Source organism: Nomascus leucogenys, chromosome 21, assembly GCF_006542625.1.
Source record: "Nomascus leucogenys isolate Asia chromosome 21, Asia_NLE_v1, whole genome shotgun sequence".
Lineage (NCBI taxonomy): Eukaryota > Metazoa > Chordata > Mammalia > Primates > Hylobatidae > Nomascus > Nomascus leucogenys.
Window position 1 is genome coordinate 80,559,989 of NC_044401.1, and position 17,692 is coordinate 80,577,680.

The 17,692-nt window shown below is 39.8% G+C and overlaps 1 protein-coding gene across 7 annotated transcripts in view; it reads left to right on the forward strand.

Annotated features, from left to right (window-relative positions):
* The window catches only part of FHIT (fragile histidine triad diadenosine triphosphatase), a 1,530,527-nt gene that overhangs the window by 1,263,507 nt on the left and 249,328 nt on the right, over window positions 1-17,692 (forward strand). For all 7 annotated transcript variants that reach the window (XM_030801707.1, XM_030801706.1, XM_030801712.1 and 4 more), the window contains 2 exons: window positions 2,153-2,298; window positions 4,917-4,946. In XM_030801707.1, the coding sequence (XP_030657567.1) occupies window positions 2,153-2,298; window positions 4,917-4,946 (176 nt within the window). The remainder of the gene's footprint in view (window positions 1-2,152; window positions 2,299-4,916; window positions 4,947-17,692) is intronic.

Sequence of the window (17,692 nt, forward strand, 5' to 3'; positions counted from 1 at the left end):
TCCTTTAAAAAATATTATTACTAAAAAAACTCTCTACTCTAGATTATAGGGAGAAGTGGTAACCAGTTCCACAAGTTTTCACACATGATATGTACTGGATAAAACATTTATTCAATTCAATATAGTAAGTTTAACTCTTTGAAGGTTATCCTACATGTTAGCTAAGAAATCTTGACAGAGGAGATAATCCCAAGCAAACAGGGTCCAGAAGTAAATGTGACCTTATAGCCTACGTATAACATGGAATTTATCCATTAACAAGGCCTAAGAGGCTCCAAATTAAATTATATTGCATCTGTGATATTCTTTTAAAACAATCGGCATATAAAAAGTGGCATTAGAATTACAAAAACTATCTGCTGTTCTTCTAATTAATTTGCTTTCCCTGAGTTGTTTTTCTAGGAGCAACATGCAAACAAGCAAAATTGACAAATAATAAGATTTTTTTATGGTGTTGGAAAAACAAACACTTTTGGATGTCATTGATATTACTAAATTTACTTTAGCTACATAGGTTGTCTGATTTATTCCACCAGTTTTCACAGTAAGCCATTGTTTAAGTGAAATGTCTTCCTTCCCCACCGAGTTGCTGTGTGTGAACATAGCCTAATATAGCACTTACAGACTTCGTTGGAAGCTTGCATGGTTGTCACCCTTGCTGTGGTTTGGTGAAGTCGGGCCTAAGTGAGGGTGTAATTCAAAGCAGGGAGGAGGAATATGGGGAAGGGTCCCTTTTAACAGAGAAAATGCAGCTCTGTTGGAGTGGAGGCTGGCAATCTGCTCAAAGGAAATGAAAGGAAATTCTTCATTTCTAAATGGTTCATTGACCCATGATAATAAAGCAGGCCTGCCAAAGATGGATAATTATCTTTCTGAGTATCAGATGCCCTGTGGGTGAAGGCCTCCCTTCTCCTCTCTTGAAAAATGAACTCTGATTTTAAAAATGCTTCTTTTCCTAGTTTACCGTTGACATGAATTTCCTGATTATGAGCAAAATTAATCAGTTTCTTCCTTCTTTTCCCCTCTCTTTTATGGAAATCAGGCCTGACCAGCTGAGCTCAGTGTGTTTCCCCTTGGGCTCTGAGTTCTACCAATAGTGGAATGGGGTTGATATTCTAGTGAGACTTGCAATTGCAGAATTATGGGTTTATTATGCCCTTTAGCTGCTTAGCTCCAGGCAGGAGCATGCTGTCTTAAAACAACAAGAAAAAAGAAACAGAAAAACATACAAGAGTTTGTTTCTCTTGTTGGTATCTAAAAACTAAACAAATATTTATATATATAGTGTGTATATATACACATGTGTGCATACATACGTGTATAGTGACTGAAATGTTATTGATGGTGTAACAGTGAATATTAATTTCCTATCAAGAAGTAATCAAATTTGTATCCTTTTTTCTCTAGATCTTATATGTTGCTGAGAGCAATAATGTAAATACGTTGCCTCATCTAACTTGTAGAATGCATTAAGAATGCTTTATTTGAATAACCAGACAACCTCTTTCTTTCATGATTTACCTTCAAATGTCTTCTTTTGGATTCTAAAAAAAAAATTCATCTGAGGAACTCTTGTCATAAATTGCTTAGCCACATGGCACCTCTCTTAGTTATGGATAAAGTTCACTATACATTTTCAGAACGTCTATACTCTTTTAAAAATAAAATAAACATCTACTTTTATATGTTCATTGTGTAATTTTCTTATTTCTCTAAAGAGATAATTTAAATTAAAAATTTATCCCCATGTTCTACCTAGAGAAACCAAGTGGATATTCCAGTTGCTTTTTCAACCTAGTGCCTTTGGCTGCTAAAGTGGACGCAGCTTTAGAATAGAGAGTCAAGAGATAATGATCTAGAATAGATCTTGCCTCCCTGCATAATTATCTCACCGTACACTTGAGTCTGTCTGTACACAAATGTCCCTTTCTTTTGCAAGAAATTCTTCTGCATACCACAGCTTCTCCTTCAAAGTGTAATTATCCATGTATGGAAGCTCTCTTTCAACTCTCTGGGGTTCAGTGGATGGTAAATATCTGTTTCTTCATTCCTTAGTCTTTGAGAGTTCAGGCCCTGGTCCTGTGGGTATAAACTGCTTGGTAAGAACACTACCCAAAGCCGGCAGCATGGGCCTTAACAGACCTTGCTACAGATGTCCTCGTGTGCCCGCTGCGGCCAGTGGAGCGCTTCCGTGACCTGCGTACTGATGAAGTGGCCGATTTGTTTCAGGCGACCCAGAGAGTCGGGACAGTGGTGGAAAAACATTTCCACGGGACCTCTGTCACTTTTTCCATGCAGGTGAGTGGTACAGATTACTCAGAAATGATTTCTCTTCCTTTTCAAATCCCGGCATTGGGCTTGCTCCTCCTGACATCTTACCAGGAAGGCAGATGTGATTGTTTGTATTTTATGTAGCAGCCAAAAAAAGACATTTCTTTGTAGAAAAGTCTACAAATCTACGTTTCTACTGCCCCCTACAAGCAGGGCAGCCCTACTGTCCATCGGCCCCAAGATGGACCGTGGGATAGCATCCAAGGTGATACCTGAGGCTTGTTTACCAAGCAGGCGGGAGTAATGGATAAGTGATTTAATGGACATTCAGACATTCCAAATTGCTTACTGGAACTGGGACTGGAGACATCATTTTCATTCCACGGTAACTAATTTTTGAGCACTGCATGGACTAAGCCCTGCTCTAATTCCAGGGTGGCAGTGATATACAGCTTAGGTTGGGCCTTACCTTTTGTCTGTCTTTAATTCAAGCTGCAGAGATTGATCACAGATTAGTTAGAAGCTAGATTAACTGGTTGGGTGTGGCCCACTGACCAGTAAAGAAATCAGATCCCCAGTCACTGAAGATGTTTAGGCAGAGGTTGAGCCAACAGTTGTCAGGTTGGGAGAAGGATGTCCATGGTGAGTCATCAGTAGGGAATTGAGTAAATCTGTAGTAATATACCATGAGCTCCTTCAGGTCCTCTATGGAAAGGGCTGGGGTATCAATGTATAAAGTCCTTCATGGCTCTGAAATTGGATGACTCTGTAATTGCCCTTTGGAAGGACACGCTTTCAAAATGTGAGGACTCGGTATTCAGCCTGTTAGTTAAACTGAATGTTTGCCATTCTTCCTCCCCTCCTCAGCTCTCTACCACAGAGCTTCAAAGAGACGAGATAAAGAAAGCCAGTGTTTTCAGGATATAAAGGCTCTGACTAAAAGTGCTCATCTTCTTCTCAAACAGATTTTTTTTCTTTCTTTTTTTGCTGCCATGTCTGTGTTAAGAGTAGCTAAACTTCCCCCAAATGCTTTGTGTGTGTGTGTTGTATGTCAAACAATTTGAGTCCCCATCAGGCAGGTAGTTCAGCTCAGAGTGGGTTTATCAAGCTTATGTTGCAAACTGTGTTTCTGGACAGACTAAATGAAGGTAGTGGATGAAAACCTCTGTTAATGTTTAGTGAGATACAAGAATAAAAATCACATTTATAGGAAACGGCCATTGCTGGTTATGAAACCTGTTTCACTAGAAAGTTAATTCCATAAATGTAAGAGCTGACTTGTGTTAGCACCCAGAGTACTTTCGTATATGCAATGTGGTCAAACTATTTTTTACTGTAACCTACAGTAAGATATATATTTATTTCATAATCATGCCTGTCTCCCCTGACACACATATGTGAAATATATGCATATGCCTATATTGATAAGGGAAACCAGAGTTTCACAAAACAATGTTTACTCATTCTGTGCAGTCTAATAGTTTTTATTCTATTAAGATCTGATTTCTGGCTGGGTGTGGTGGCTCACACCTGTAATCCCAGCCCTTTGGGAGGCTAAGACCGGCAGCTCTCTTGAGCTCAGGAGTTTGAGATCAGCCTGGGCAACATGGCAAAACCCTGTCCCTAAAAAAAATACAAAAATTAGCCAGGCATGATGATGCATGCCTGTAGTCCCAGTTACTCAGGCGGCCGAGGCCGGAGAATCACTTGAGTCCAAGAGGTCAAGGCTGCAGTGAGCCACCATCATGCTACCACACTCTGGCCTGGACCCTTTCTCAAAAAAAAAAAAAAACCTCATTTACATTGTTTGTAATGCTGATTGCAACCCGTTAAGTTGACTTCATGACCCGCTAATGGGTTGTGACTCTAAGTTTGAAAATCCCTGATATACACAGTTGTGTTTAATCCTTAGGGTGGGAGTTCTCACCCCCTTAGTCAGGCTCATAGAGGTAGACAAACCTGGCTAAAGTTGCAGAGGCGAAATTCTATTTTGGAATTTCTGATTGTGGAGCCATTGCTTGTTTGGCCATATCAACCAGCTGAGTATCTTCTTTTGCTTTATATTATGGCTGGTGACTTGGTGAGTTTGCTCATGTACAACTAAGCTTCAGAAACAGAGAAAGGGAACCAGTTTGGGAAAAGTGTCCAGCTACAATGAACGCTACCATTTGTCTCCCACAAGGTCAGAATAGCCAGAGAGGACTCTTCCTATATGAAATATCCCATATTCTTGCTTAATGGCTTATGTTTATAGCAGATTTCCTGAGTAGAAGCTTAAAGTAATCAGACATTAATTAACCCACCTCTAAAGATAACCAGAAGGTGTGATACTTCACCTCCCCAAACATTTTCAACCTTCCTTTAATGCAATTAAAACCACAGCCAAGAGCAAAGAGCATGAAAAGTAGCAAGGGGTTGGCTTGCTGGATAATTTATATCATTTTTATACGTAACTTCACACTTACTCTCAGGCAGAAATGGAGAGCTGTCTAGTCCCACACATTTGAAGCCAACGGTCCCCATGAGAATACTATAAATTAACACACAATGAAATTGCATCTAAATTATTAATGGGTGATATTTCTGAATAAGCAGGAGATACCATCTATCTATTCTCACCTCTGTTGGTTTTTTCCTACTTCTAGGATGGCCCCGAAGCTGGACAGACTGTGAAGGTGAGTGCTTATTATGTGCATACAAATTAATAAGAGGCGATTATGAGAACTAATAAAAAATCACAACGAGTCATTTGCAGCACATTGCTGTTTCATTATGTTATCTTCGAGGTCAGAGAGCCCCTCAGTGTTAGAGCCATAAATCCTGGCATTATAAACTCTGCCAAACAATGTTTCCCATTAGTTTACAAGACATTTACTTTTAGTAGTAAAATTATTATTGTGCAAACGCTAAAACAGAAACTAAATCAAGGAGTCCGGAAACAGAAGTCAAAGTGGTTCATGTGAGACAGTGTCTAGGAAATAGCATGTGAGCTTCCTGTGGGTTTTTGCAGCCCCATGTTAAGCCTGGGGTGTCTTTGACACACCTTTGCTTCTTGACATGGTCTGCTTTTGCTTCATTGTTTTTGAGTGAAGGAATAACCGCAGCAGTAGCATCAAGCTGCCTCCCTTCCTTCCTGTCTCTGTGCTTCTCTCTGTTCTCCTTCTCGTCACCCCACACCTACTCTTTTCCTCCCTGTGTACTTAATACCAAAGTTCAAACCTAATGGAGTCAGTGGAGCTCAAAGATGGGTCTTTAATTGTGCTAGGAGAAGAAAGGAGGATTTATTAGGATAGTCTCTGCTTCTGTAGTAAAAATAAAATAATAAAATCCTGGTTGATTCAGAAGCTGGGTTTCAGCTCTTTTCATACAAATGCTAATTTGTATATGGGTAGATTCTGCACCTAAGTCATAGAAAAGGCTCTATTTTTGGTGTTAGAAGTCAGAAGCAAGTCAGGCTGGGGTGTTAATGTTACACTTTGTTGAAATAAAGTTTAATGGTTCGAAGACCAGTTGTGAGTGGATAAGGTGATGCCTGCACAAACAATGCCAAATAAATGTAAGTTCCCTCTTGATCTTACTTTACTTTTGACTTTAACACAGCTATTCTGGGGCTTTTAAAATAGAATCTCTGGGAAATACCTCTAAGCAGTGGAAGTTTATGTAGGGACTGCCACCATATGGGCCACCAAATTCCTTATCATAAAAAAGGGCTAGCCTCCTAATTGCTCTACACACAGGGTGTGGTGATAGACACATAGGCTTTCAGCTTTCCTCTATCCCACTGTCTCATCTCCATGTGAGGCTCTAAATATACAGATGCAAAGAAAGGATTTAATAACTGTGGCTTCTTTTTGAAATCAATTCTTGAAATGCAAAACACAAATGTTCAAACTTGGTTCCCAGATTTTTTAAAACTCAGTATTCAAATGTAAGTTCTAACTATACTGGATTAGTTGGATGCACTATGCAATATCTATTTGATGGAATTCCTTCAGCCATTGAAAGTGATACTGTAGAGGCATAGCTAGTGACATGGGGGAATGCACAAACTGTGTGAAGTGGGATGCACAGAATGACAATAGGTACATAGTAAGCATAGCTAAAACTTATACGAATAGATAGGTTATATGATCTCAAAATTTCATTTTGCCATTCTAAAGCGGGATAGAAAATATTTGCTATACAACAGGCTCTGAATAGGGATAAAAAGTAGATGAGTGGCTGCCAGGGACTGGGACCAGGAAGGAACGGGGAATGATTCCTAATGGGTACAGGTTTCTTTTAGGGAAATGAAAATGTTGTGGACTTAGTGGTGATGGTTGTGCAACATTGTGAATATAATAAAGCCACTGAATTGTATGGTTTAAAATGGTGAATTTTATGATATTTGAATTATCTCGTGACTAAAAATAATAAACACACACACACAGAACAAATAAGCAGTGAGCCTAGCTGGGCTGATAACTATGGCTATAGATTGTGTAACTCCAATAGTAATTACTTTTTGATGTCCCAATTATCTGGCCAAAATGTGTAATGTTTTTGTTACCTTTGATGGTGATGATGACGGACTAATTCTTAACATACAGTACTTACATCTGAATTGTTGAATGTGGTTATGTTGAATTTTTTAAAACAATTCTGTTTTTTAAATCAACAGATTATTGTTTTGTACATCTTTCAGTTGTTTCCAACCTGATCACAGAAGTCCCCTGATATGAATTAATGGGGATATCTTGACTCATTTGTAGAATATGGTGGTTAAAAGAAAACCACCACACAGACACACACACACACACACACACACACACACACACACACAATCCCAGAGAACAATGAAGCGTCCAAAGCTGTCCTTTTAGACAAAGTATCCATATCTAAAGTTGTTGAATCTGCTTTTCAAAATGTGATCTTTGTATCACCTCCGTGAAAATTAACTTTGATATCAGTTAACAACAACAAAAAGTTGATTCTCAGTTCTTATTCTAAATCTACTTATTTAGAATACTGTGACTGGGGCTTGGGAATCTTCATTATTAACAAGCACATCCCGTGATAGATATTTGCCAGCCTCAGTATTTTGTGATGATAAAATATTGAGTGGCAATGGCCACATAATTATGACCCGTGGAAGCCAGTCTTGCAGTAGGCCAGCCCCTCTAGGGGACAAAGCAGCATCTTTGATATTCAGCTGTCCAGTTGTGAAAACTACAATTCAAGACTCTGAGCATTTCATATTTTGAAATTCACACAGTTGCACATTTTAAGGCAGCATCTGACACACACACACAGTGGAAAGCACAGTGACTGTTCTCTTCATCTTTGCCTGTGTGTCTCATTCTTGATATTCTGCCTGATCCCTGGGTTCTAAACCATTTTTGTCTCATGCTGAGTGGTAATGGCAATAAGCCCGGTAATGGTCTTTTCCCCTGGAGCACCTGTTGTTATTGTTAATGAAGGTGCACCACTGAGTTAGCCTCTTGAACATGATGCCACTGTAGGGTTTTTTGTTTCAGAGGCTTTAAATTCTGCTTTGCAAAGAACAAGCGTGGCCTCGCTTACTCAGTGAGGCACTTGGAGTCAGGAAAGGGAAATATCGAAGTAAAACAGTGACCTCTTATTTCACAATTGATTATGAACTCTCCTTTTTGGGTTTAAAAGTAGTAGAACCCTGCCATCCACAAGGTGATTATTGCAGCAGTTTGATGTTCTGCAGGCTGGAGAAATAATCTTTTTCTTTCATCTTCAACCATACAGATCCAAACAGCCTCCCTGACCCTTCATCTGAAGTAGCTCTCCTAAAGCCCCTACTCTCCGTCCTGGTGCATGATTTGATTTCTCTCAAGGCGTTCTTCGTTGTCTTTTATTTGTTTGGCCCTGCACCTGTACCTCTGTCTTTTCTCTAGTTCTTTGAGAAGGTAAGCTTTGTGAGGACCTGGATTTTGTCATTGTTTATAATAGGTCTCAGGACACGCTACCCCCAAAATATGCTAACTCTGCATAATGACTATTTTAACGTGAAGGAAACTGAAAAAACTACAGAAGCAGGAATATCACTCTCTGACCTTCTTTCATTTGTCTACCCTCAAGTGTGCCATAAAAGAATTCTCTGACCTATCACCCCGGCAAGTAGGTCATAAGGCCTTCATTCCAGAGGAGTTCTGCCCTCTACTCACATGCCAGGAAGAATCTGAACACATAGGCCTTGCCAAGTTTTCCCCAATTTATTACCATCAAGTCATACTCTTTCATCGTCCAATCATACTTCTGCATGACTGTCCATAAAAATACACAGTTGTCTTTAGGTCTTTATTTCTGAAGGCTCCCGTGGTACGGAAAACTTAAATGTATTTGTTAGGCTTTCCTCTTGTTAATCTGTGTTGTGTTACAGGGGTCTGAGCCGTGAACTGGGCAGTGGGTAAGGAAATGATACAGCTTTTACTCCCCTATGTTTTCTATGGCTCTTTTGTGTAGGGAAGAGAATGATGATGATAATGGAACTTTGCTTGTTGCTTGTTGGAACGAATCTCATAAGTTTCTAACTTGAGTTAACACGAAGTAGAAGATGATATGTATGTGTATTCCAGCACGCAGTCAGCGATATTCCTGGAATCTCTATCAAAAGTCTCCTATATTCCAGGTGTTACTAACGAAGACTAAAATTTCCATGAATCGAGTTCTCAAATCATGTTCCAAAATGTAATTCCATCTAATCAAACCATTAAGGCAATATTCATTCCTTTAGAAGCGATGCTGCTTAATAAGTTTAATGTGAGCTATCTTTTAGAACAATTGGTATGTATGTCTTTGGGTGGGAGGCCGTTTTAGGCACATTAAAGAGAGATTTAATCCAGGCAGGTAATCTGGAATCTCGTAAGAACTATTTATAGATTACGCTTGCTTACACTCTTCTATGTTTATGGTACTTGAATCTTCTACTTAGGAATTTAATTTTATAGTATTAGTGCAGTGGGAAGTAGCTGTTAATAACTTTTAAGATATTAGAAATTACTTTTTAGATTGCTCTAGAAGAAGAAGATAATTATTTATAGAAGTATAATTCAAAAATTAAATGAGATAAAAAGGAAGCTCTTCTGTTCACTGAGAAGTTTCTGTGGTTCTAGAACAAATTTTCCACCTGAAAATTTGGTAATCTTTTAGAGTCATGAAAATGAGGACATTTTATCTCTTAATTAAGTCTAGTAGTTAACATACTTTGGCATCAGAGGTTCCGTTAGGAATATTAGCCCTATTAACTTCCTAACTGTGCACCTTTGGATCAGCCTTTTAGCCTCTCTGAACATACATTTCCTTTTTTTTTTGGAATGCAGAAACCCTATCTATTATATTGAGTGATGGTGGAGAAAAACTGACATATTCATGTTCAGCACATGGTATATGTAGCAGAGATTGGCTAGGATTTGGACATGGATGTAGAATCTGACCAGTCCACCCCAGTTCAAATCCCAGCCCTGCCACATCATGGCCCTTGGACCTTGTACATGTTTTTTAACCTTAATATTAACTTCAGCTTCTCATCTATAAAATAGGTTGTGGCTAGGCCTTAAGGGGTTGTAACTAGCATTGAGATGGTTTGTGGTCCTGCCAAATTTGCTTAATTATTATACACTGAATTCTCTCGCTATGAATGACTGCCTTTTGGTTAAATTCTTGAGAAAACTTTACTCTGACTATATGACTTGTGCCATTTGAATATCTTATTTGAACTTACAAAAATGACACCTTGAAAATTCAGAAATCTGCCTTCTTAATTGGGGAAAATAATACTGGTCCTCTCTGTCTGAACATTTTTAGCCTCTGGTGTATGCATAGATGATCATGAGTTAGTCGGGGTTATAAATTGATAGAGTACTTCACAGTTACTTAAAGAAGGCAGTCACAGGACAGAAGCCTGCCTGCCCCACGCTTTGCTGACTCAGTAGTTCTGATGTGGGGCCTAGGACTCCTCCTAACAGACACCACAAGTGATTCTGATGCACACTTCAGTTTTCTGAAGCTGCTTTCCTGAAGGAGTGATAAGAAGCAGTTGTAGGGGCTGCTGCCCTCAACCCAAACCATTTTCTAGGAAAGATTTGGTGTGTACAGACAGAGAGAAACCTGTATCTTGAGGATGAAAATGATTTTCTTTTACTGTGACTTATTATTTTCATTTGGAAAGACACTTCAAGAGAGATGTGATTTGCCATAGGACTTTTATCCTTTCATTACAGCCATGGTGAAAGGTGCCTTGACTTTGTTAATACCTAATGCATGTATTTACTGCATGCAAAATTGGTATCTTCAGGATGCCGTAGCTTTTATTTTGTAGAATTGCCTTACAATTTGCATCTCTGCCCTCAGAATGAATCCAGTTTGACTGGGTTGGTAAACCAAAGACAACTGCAGTGCTCAGGGGATGGGTTTGGGTGTACATGTGGGAGTGGATGCCTTTGAGAAGTGCTGAGATTCCAAGCCCTTTCCCTCTGGCATGTAAATGTCTCTGACTTCCCCTCCCTCTCCCGCTCCTGGTGATTTGAGGCAAAACCCCCGGTCCCCAGCTCTCCAAGCAGAAGGGGCCGGGGGCCTGCCTGTCTCCTTTGGGAAACTGTCTCTCTCCTGCTGAACCCTCAGGCCCTTTCCTAAGTAGATATCAAATCATTGAATTTTTCCATTTCTAGTTTGTTAACTTTGATTTGCATGATGCCATTTGGATCAAAGCACTGAAAGAAAAATTAACCAAGTCCCCTAGTATTTTCACGTTCTTAATTACTTTTTCCCTGTTCATTCGAACTCAAAGGCGGCTAAGGTGAATGAGATGAGAGAGATCCTGAAGCAGGGATGAGGGTGAGAAGAACATGCAGGGAAGTTAAAGCATACTGATGAAGAGGGAGGCCTCTGGGGCCACACTACCTGGTTTCAAACCCAGAGCTGTCACCTACCAGGTGCATGACCCCTGGGCGAGTTAACCTTTCTGAGCCCCCACATTCATTCATAAACTTAGAAAATGCAGGTCTTAAGAGTATCCTGTCTCTTGGGAGTGTTGTGAGGACCAAATGGATTAATGCATGTAAATCCCTGTAAAATAGTGCCTGGCTCATAGCAAAGTCTCAATACATGTTCACCATTAGTTTTATAGTTCTTACTTCAGTCCTCACAACAACCTGCAAAAGTAGGCATTAATATTTTACACTTAGGGAAACTGAGGTTTAAAGAAGTAAAATCACATACTGGAAAAGCACAGTTGACAGATAGTGGAATTGGGATTCAAACCCAAGCCTATCCAAAATTCCAACTCTTCATTATATCATATGACCAGGCTGCTCCTAAAAATTACTTTGTATCCTGTAATCACAGTAGAAGCAGCTCAGGCACAGGTTTTGTAACTATTTTGTCACCCTTACCACATACTAATCTGTATTATTTTGTTCTGCTTGGAATAATGTTGGTTTCCGTCTAAAAATATCCAGAGGACTATCCCTGTTTAACTTTATTACACAGGTGAAGCTTGACCTAAATGCTGCTTTATTGCTGTATGTCAATTTATAGCAGAATTATATGCTTTTAGTGTTTAATTTTTCATTATTACTACCAAACAAATCCCCTCAGTAATTAGAGGCCCTGACATATAGCCAAGTGGATATTTGGCTGTTTAATTTATTTTGATATTTGTAATGCCAACACGTGGCATGTATAGTAGGGACATTCAATGTTTTATAGGATTCAGTAAACTGTCTTTTACACCTGAGGCTCAGAGCCTGTAATTTCTACTTAATCACTGTGAAGTCAAACCTCCTGTGAAAGGCAAGTGTTTCGTAGACCCTAAAATACCACCTAAATGTATGGCGTTATTATTTAGGCAGCTTCTTACCTTTGTTGATGTAGTAAGGCCGGTTACTCACTGCTGTCATTTTGCTATAGGATACTAGCGCTCAATAACTAATCGTTGAAGGAGCCACTACTCTGCCTCACCATTTTGCTATGGGTGTTTCAAGCCTAGGAAATCAAATGTAAAAATCTCTAACTCCATGTAATCAGCTCATTCTAATTTCAAAATTTTAAACATGTGATATCTAAATAATTGGCTGGCCAAACTGTCAATTCTGTTAAAAAAAAAAAAAAGGTAAAATAAACGCAGCCCAATTAATCATGTGACAAAGATTCAGTACTTTTGATTAAATATTAGTGGCCAATTCAACCTCAGTAGATGAGCCATTTGTTTCATTTTTATTTTTTTGAGACGGAGTCTTGCTTTGTCACCCAGGCTGAAGTGCAGTGGCGTGATCTCGGCTTATTACAACCTCTCCCTCCTGGGTTCAAATAATCCTCCCACCTCACCCTCCTGAGTAACTAGGACTACAGGCTCGAGCCATCATGCCTAGCTATTTTTTGTATTTTTAGTAGAGATGAGGTTTTATCATGTTGGCCAGGCTGGTCTCAAACTCCTGACATCAAGTGATCCTCCCGCCTTGGCCTCTTAAAGTGCTCTGGAACCATTTGTTTTAGACTACACCACATCCTTAAATACAGAATGGGGAATGAAAGCCCATACAATGATGTGTGCCTTGATTGAAATTGGGCCTTTTAGCTGAAACAGATCTAAATGTTACACACTTGTGATTAGTAGTTATTAACAGCAAGAAATAATAAAATAAAAGAACAGGTTGCTTATAGGCTACCATATAATTTATAAACATGTAGATCTATATATGGCTTAGAAGGAAGGACACAGATAACATTCTTACTGGCTCTGGGTGGAGATAGTGAGGGGAAGCAGTGCAATGTGGGGTGTGAATTATACCTGAGGGTTTCGGCTTTACGGTGTTTTATTTTTAAATTGTAATGTGTACATGGTTGTTGATTCTATTATTTAAAGTGCATTTTAAAAGAAAAACCAAGGGCCCCATTTGAAGAACTTTCCATTAAGAAATGACTATTATAATTCATTCTCTTTGCTTTATTATCTTTAGCATATAACTAGTTCTCATGCCTCCTATTTTCAAATCTCTGAGGGTGGGGCCCATCAAGTAGCTTTTTGGAAGGTCCACAGTTGATTCTGATGGTTACCCAGAATATCAACTGCAATTTCATTTGTTTATTTTTACAAATATATTTAGATTCTTGGTCTGGATGACCTGGACTTGATTCTTTCTTGATACTCATCTCAAATTACTCAGTCACCTTCAGGCGCTCCTCTTTACCCTTTATGCCAAAGTTATTAATAAAGTAATTCTCAAGACACAAAAAGCAGCTGGAAAAGGTAAGGATTTCATGGCTGAGCCGGGGTCAGATGGAAACCAGCTTAATGAATAATAGACAAGGCAACCTGCAGAGCCACAGACGTGGAAGAATTAGAATAATGACCTTCCTGAGGACATTTGAGTGAAAAATGTTGGGATGGCGAGACTCTGTAATGGCCCTCAGGCCAAACATGGTGAGGAATCTTTTCTCTCCTTCTAAGTCAATTATGTGAGTGCTGGGAAAGGGTCATTTTGAAATTTTAACTTCGCATGTCATGAGGCATCCATCCTACCTTATTGTCTAATAGATCCCTTCTGCAAAGAAGTCTCTTGTTCACCAAAATCAGGGAAATTGAGACATATATCTTCGGAAGCCTTCTCAATCAGATGAATCCTAAACCTCAGGAGGGAAGGGCAAAAAAAACCCAAACAAACAAACACACACACACACACACACACACACACACACACACACACACACACAGTGTTTTGAAATCCTAGGCTTATTCAACATAAAGATAATATTACTGGATTCCAGTAATGAAAACTTCCATTTCTTTCCCTGGTAGTTTATTCTTTTAAACAAGTCTTCCTTGTTCCTGACATTACATGAAAAATGAAGATGGAATTCTTTAAGATGCTGACCTTGCCTAGGGTGGTTGAGAAGAATAAACAACATTGAGTTAACAAAGTGAACACGCCAAATATTCTTTTACTTTGTGGTGGAATTCATTTATCCTAATGTTCACATTCACGTCTCCCACTCTGGGGTCCATATATCAGTACGTGTTCCCCCGCAAAATATTTTCTTATCATGCTTTCCATCCTGGTGCCCTGACAAACAGCTCAACAGGGGCTTTTATTTGCGTTTAAATTCGTTTGTTGGTTGTAAATGGTATAAATCCCCAGATGTAATCAGGTTCTAGCAATATAATTTTGATGAAACTGTTCGGCCATGGAAGGAATAAATGTGACTCCAAGCTCTGCTCCACTATCAGATGACCATCGATGAATCTCACTCTTTAAGGAAGAAACTCAGAGCATGGGATAATTTAAGAAAATCCCAGAGGAGCAAGTGACCTTGAAAGTCATTAGCATCATGTACTACTTGACAGTTAATCACCCCTGTAGCATTTAAGTCTGTCTTTCTTTCTTTTTTTTTTTTTTTTGAGGCGGAGTCTCGCTCTGTCGCCCAGGCTGGAGTGCAGTGGCCCAATCTCGGCTCACTGCAAGCTCCGCCTCCCGGGTTCACGCCATTCTCCTGCCTCAGCCTCTCCGAGTAGCTGGGACTTTAAGTCTGTCTTTCATCTTCCTCTATACCTGGAAGCTCAAAGCACTATGAGGTAGCTGCTTCCAATTCTGAATCGCTCTGATCTCGATTTCCTCACTACCAAAGTAGTCTGTTCCTCCCTTCCAGGAAATGAGCATCCTGCTTACTCATGTTTTTCTATCTGGCATTCATTCATTAATTTATTCTTCTATCACCTACCATGTGCCAGATATTGTCACAGGCCCTGAGAACCTGAGAAGAATGAGACATAGTCCTTGTTTTCAAGTACAGACTTTGAAATGAACACCATAATGCAGGAAGGCTGAAAAACTTGTAGAAGTTCTATAGTTAATATTAACTTGTTACTCCAATAAGTGTTTATTGAGTACCTACTATGTACCATGTGCTCCCAGGCACTGGGTTAAAGTGGAAGGCAAGACAGCCAAGGAAAAACTCTCAGCGTATTGTCTTTTTCCCCTCACGTGGAAGGGAACAAATAAAATATTGCAGATTTGGGTTAATACTAGGAAGACTAAAGCAAGGTGTTGTGAAATAGAATGACATGGTAGAAGGGGAATGGGGTGGTGTGGCTACTTTAGATGGGGTGGTCACTGAAGAGATAACCTATAAACCCAGAACACGGAATGACAGGGGTCTAGCCAGCGAAGAGCTGGAGAAGAAAGACCATTCTGGGAAGAGGAAATGGCAGTGGGAATGAGTTTGGCACATTCTAGGAAATGACTGAAGACCAGGTGGCAGAAATTTAGCGTAGAGAGAGTGGTGGCAGGAGAGAACTGTGAAGAGGTGGGCGGGGAGCCGTTACACTGGGACTTAACGCTGTGGTAAGGAATTGTAATTCAATTTTAAATATATTTGATGTTTTTGTGATACTCAGAGTATATTTCCAGGCAGAGGGTATTTCACATGTGCTTATGATAGGTTTCCTAAATTGATTTGTTTTTTTTTATTTTCTAAGCCCACTTTTCTAGACTTGAAGGACTTTCTCTCATGTCTATCTTGGGCACTGTGGTTGTCCCTCTAGCATTCTTCCTACCCTCCCTCTTGATTTAGCAGCCACAAAATTAGGATGGGTTTGAACTTATCTTTAGCTCGAGGTGCAGACCTTGTTTGGTGCATGCCAGGGGTTGGCAGACTTCTTTTGTGAAAGGCCAGACGGTAAACATTTTAGGCTCTGAGGGCCGGATGCTCTTTGTCATAATTATGTATCTGACTTTACAGCACAAAAGCAGCCATAGAATATATGAAAATGAATTGTCACAAATAAGCATGGCCGTATTCCAATAAAACTTTATTTATAAAAGCAGATGGTGGGCCACATTTGGCCTGAGGGCCATAATTTGCCCATCCCAGTCTAAGTCAGTTGTCTCTGCCACAGTAATGACTTTCATTAATCCTTTCCTAAGCTATTTAGATCGTAAGATTCCCTTGATTTTAGGAATCCTACACTCTAAAGGATCGGAGTCCCATCATCATGGAGGACTTAGATGCATTAGTTGTGGATGGGCTGTTTTCTCCACTACTGCTTATGAACAAGAAAGCAGGTAACTGACAGCTGCTAGCAGCCACCTTATATTTTCTAGGGCAACCTGCCTCAGAGCAAAACAGATGCTGAGGCTGGAATGACAGAGACAGAAAGAAGCTGGACATTAGGTGACATTATTGGATTGTTGAATTAACCAGACTCGAAGCCTGCATTACTTCTAGACATTTAAATTAGGTGATCTGGCCAAGAACAGTGGCTCACACCTGTAATCCCAGCACTTTGGGAGGCTGAGGCGGGCAGATTACCTGAGGTCAGGAGTTCAAGACCAGCTTTTCCAACATGGTGAAACCCTGTCTCTACTAAAAATACAAAAATTAGCCAGGTTTGGTGGCGCACACCTGTTATCTCAGCTACTTGGGAGGCTGAGGCACAAGAATCACTTGAACCTGGGAGGCATAGGAGGTTGCAGCGAGCTGAAATTGCACCACTGCACTCCAGCCTGAAAAAAATTAGGTGACCAATAAAATCCTCTATTGTTTAAGCCAGTCGGAGTTGAAATTTTTACTATGTCTAACAGAAGACATGTTCCACTAGATCATCTACTCTAAAATATTCAGTTATTGTTGTTTCTTAATATGCTTAACTGGCAGTTTGAGTAAACAACTTCTAAAGTGCCTCTGCATATCTGCAATACTCATCACATGCCAGTGGGAATCTTTGAATGAAAGTCTGTGAATCAATGGCCCTAGAAGAGCTTAACTTCCAATAGGTTCCCCCTGGTGCATGACCACACGGTGATTCCATTAACTTTAACGATGGTGGTGCTGCACAAAATGGGCCCTGTTAGTCTATTCTCGCCTTTCTTTTTAGCATTAAATCTTATCCTGCAGCTAGTTTTTCAGGGTAAAGTATGGGTACCAGTGCCATTCATTTCTTGCCCTTTATTAAAATATGCAGGGCCCTCTCTCCTAGGGAGGGAGTGCTAAGTGAGTACATTAAAAGTGAATCCGCTGCCCCATTTGTCGACTGCGAGAAAACCCCAGAGTCAGGGACATCAATGGATTATTATTGATTGTTGTAAGATCCAATAAAATCATAAATATGGCTCAAAACAATTACTATGGCCACATTAGCAAATTATCAAATCCATAACTTGCTTTGGAGCCTGGCCTCAGAGATTTAAATAAAGTGCCGGAGGGAGGCAAGTCGTATTTTAGGAATGTGACAACCAGGGCTGGGATAGAGAAATTTATGATTTAATTTGCTGTGCAATCTAATTGCGAATAACTATTGGATTTCTAAAAAGTGGACTTTGATTAGGTTTAGGTGTCAGAAATAAACTGGAAATATGGGTCAGTTTATACTTCTCTGAGAGTCTGTAGGGAAGGGGACAGGAAGGTATTCATTGCA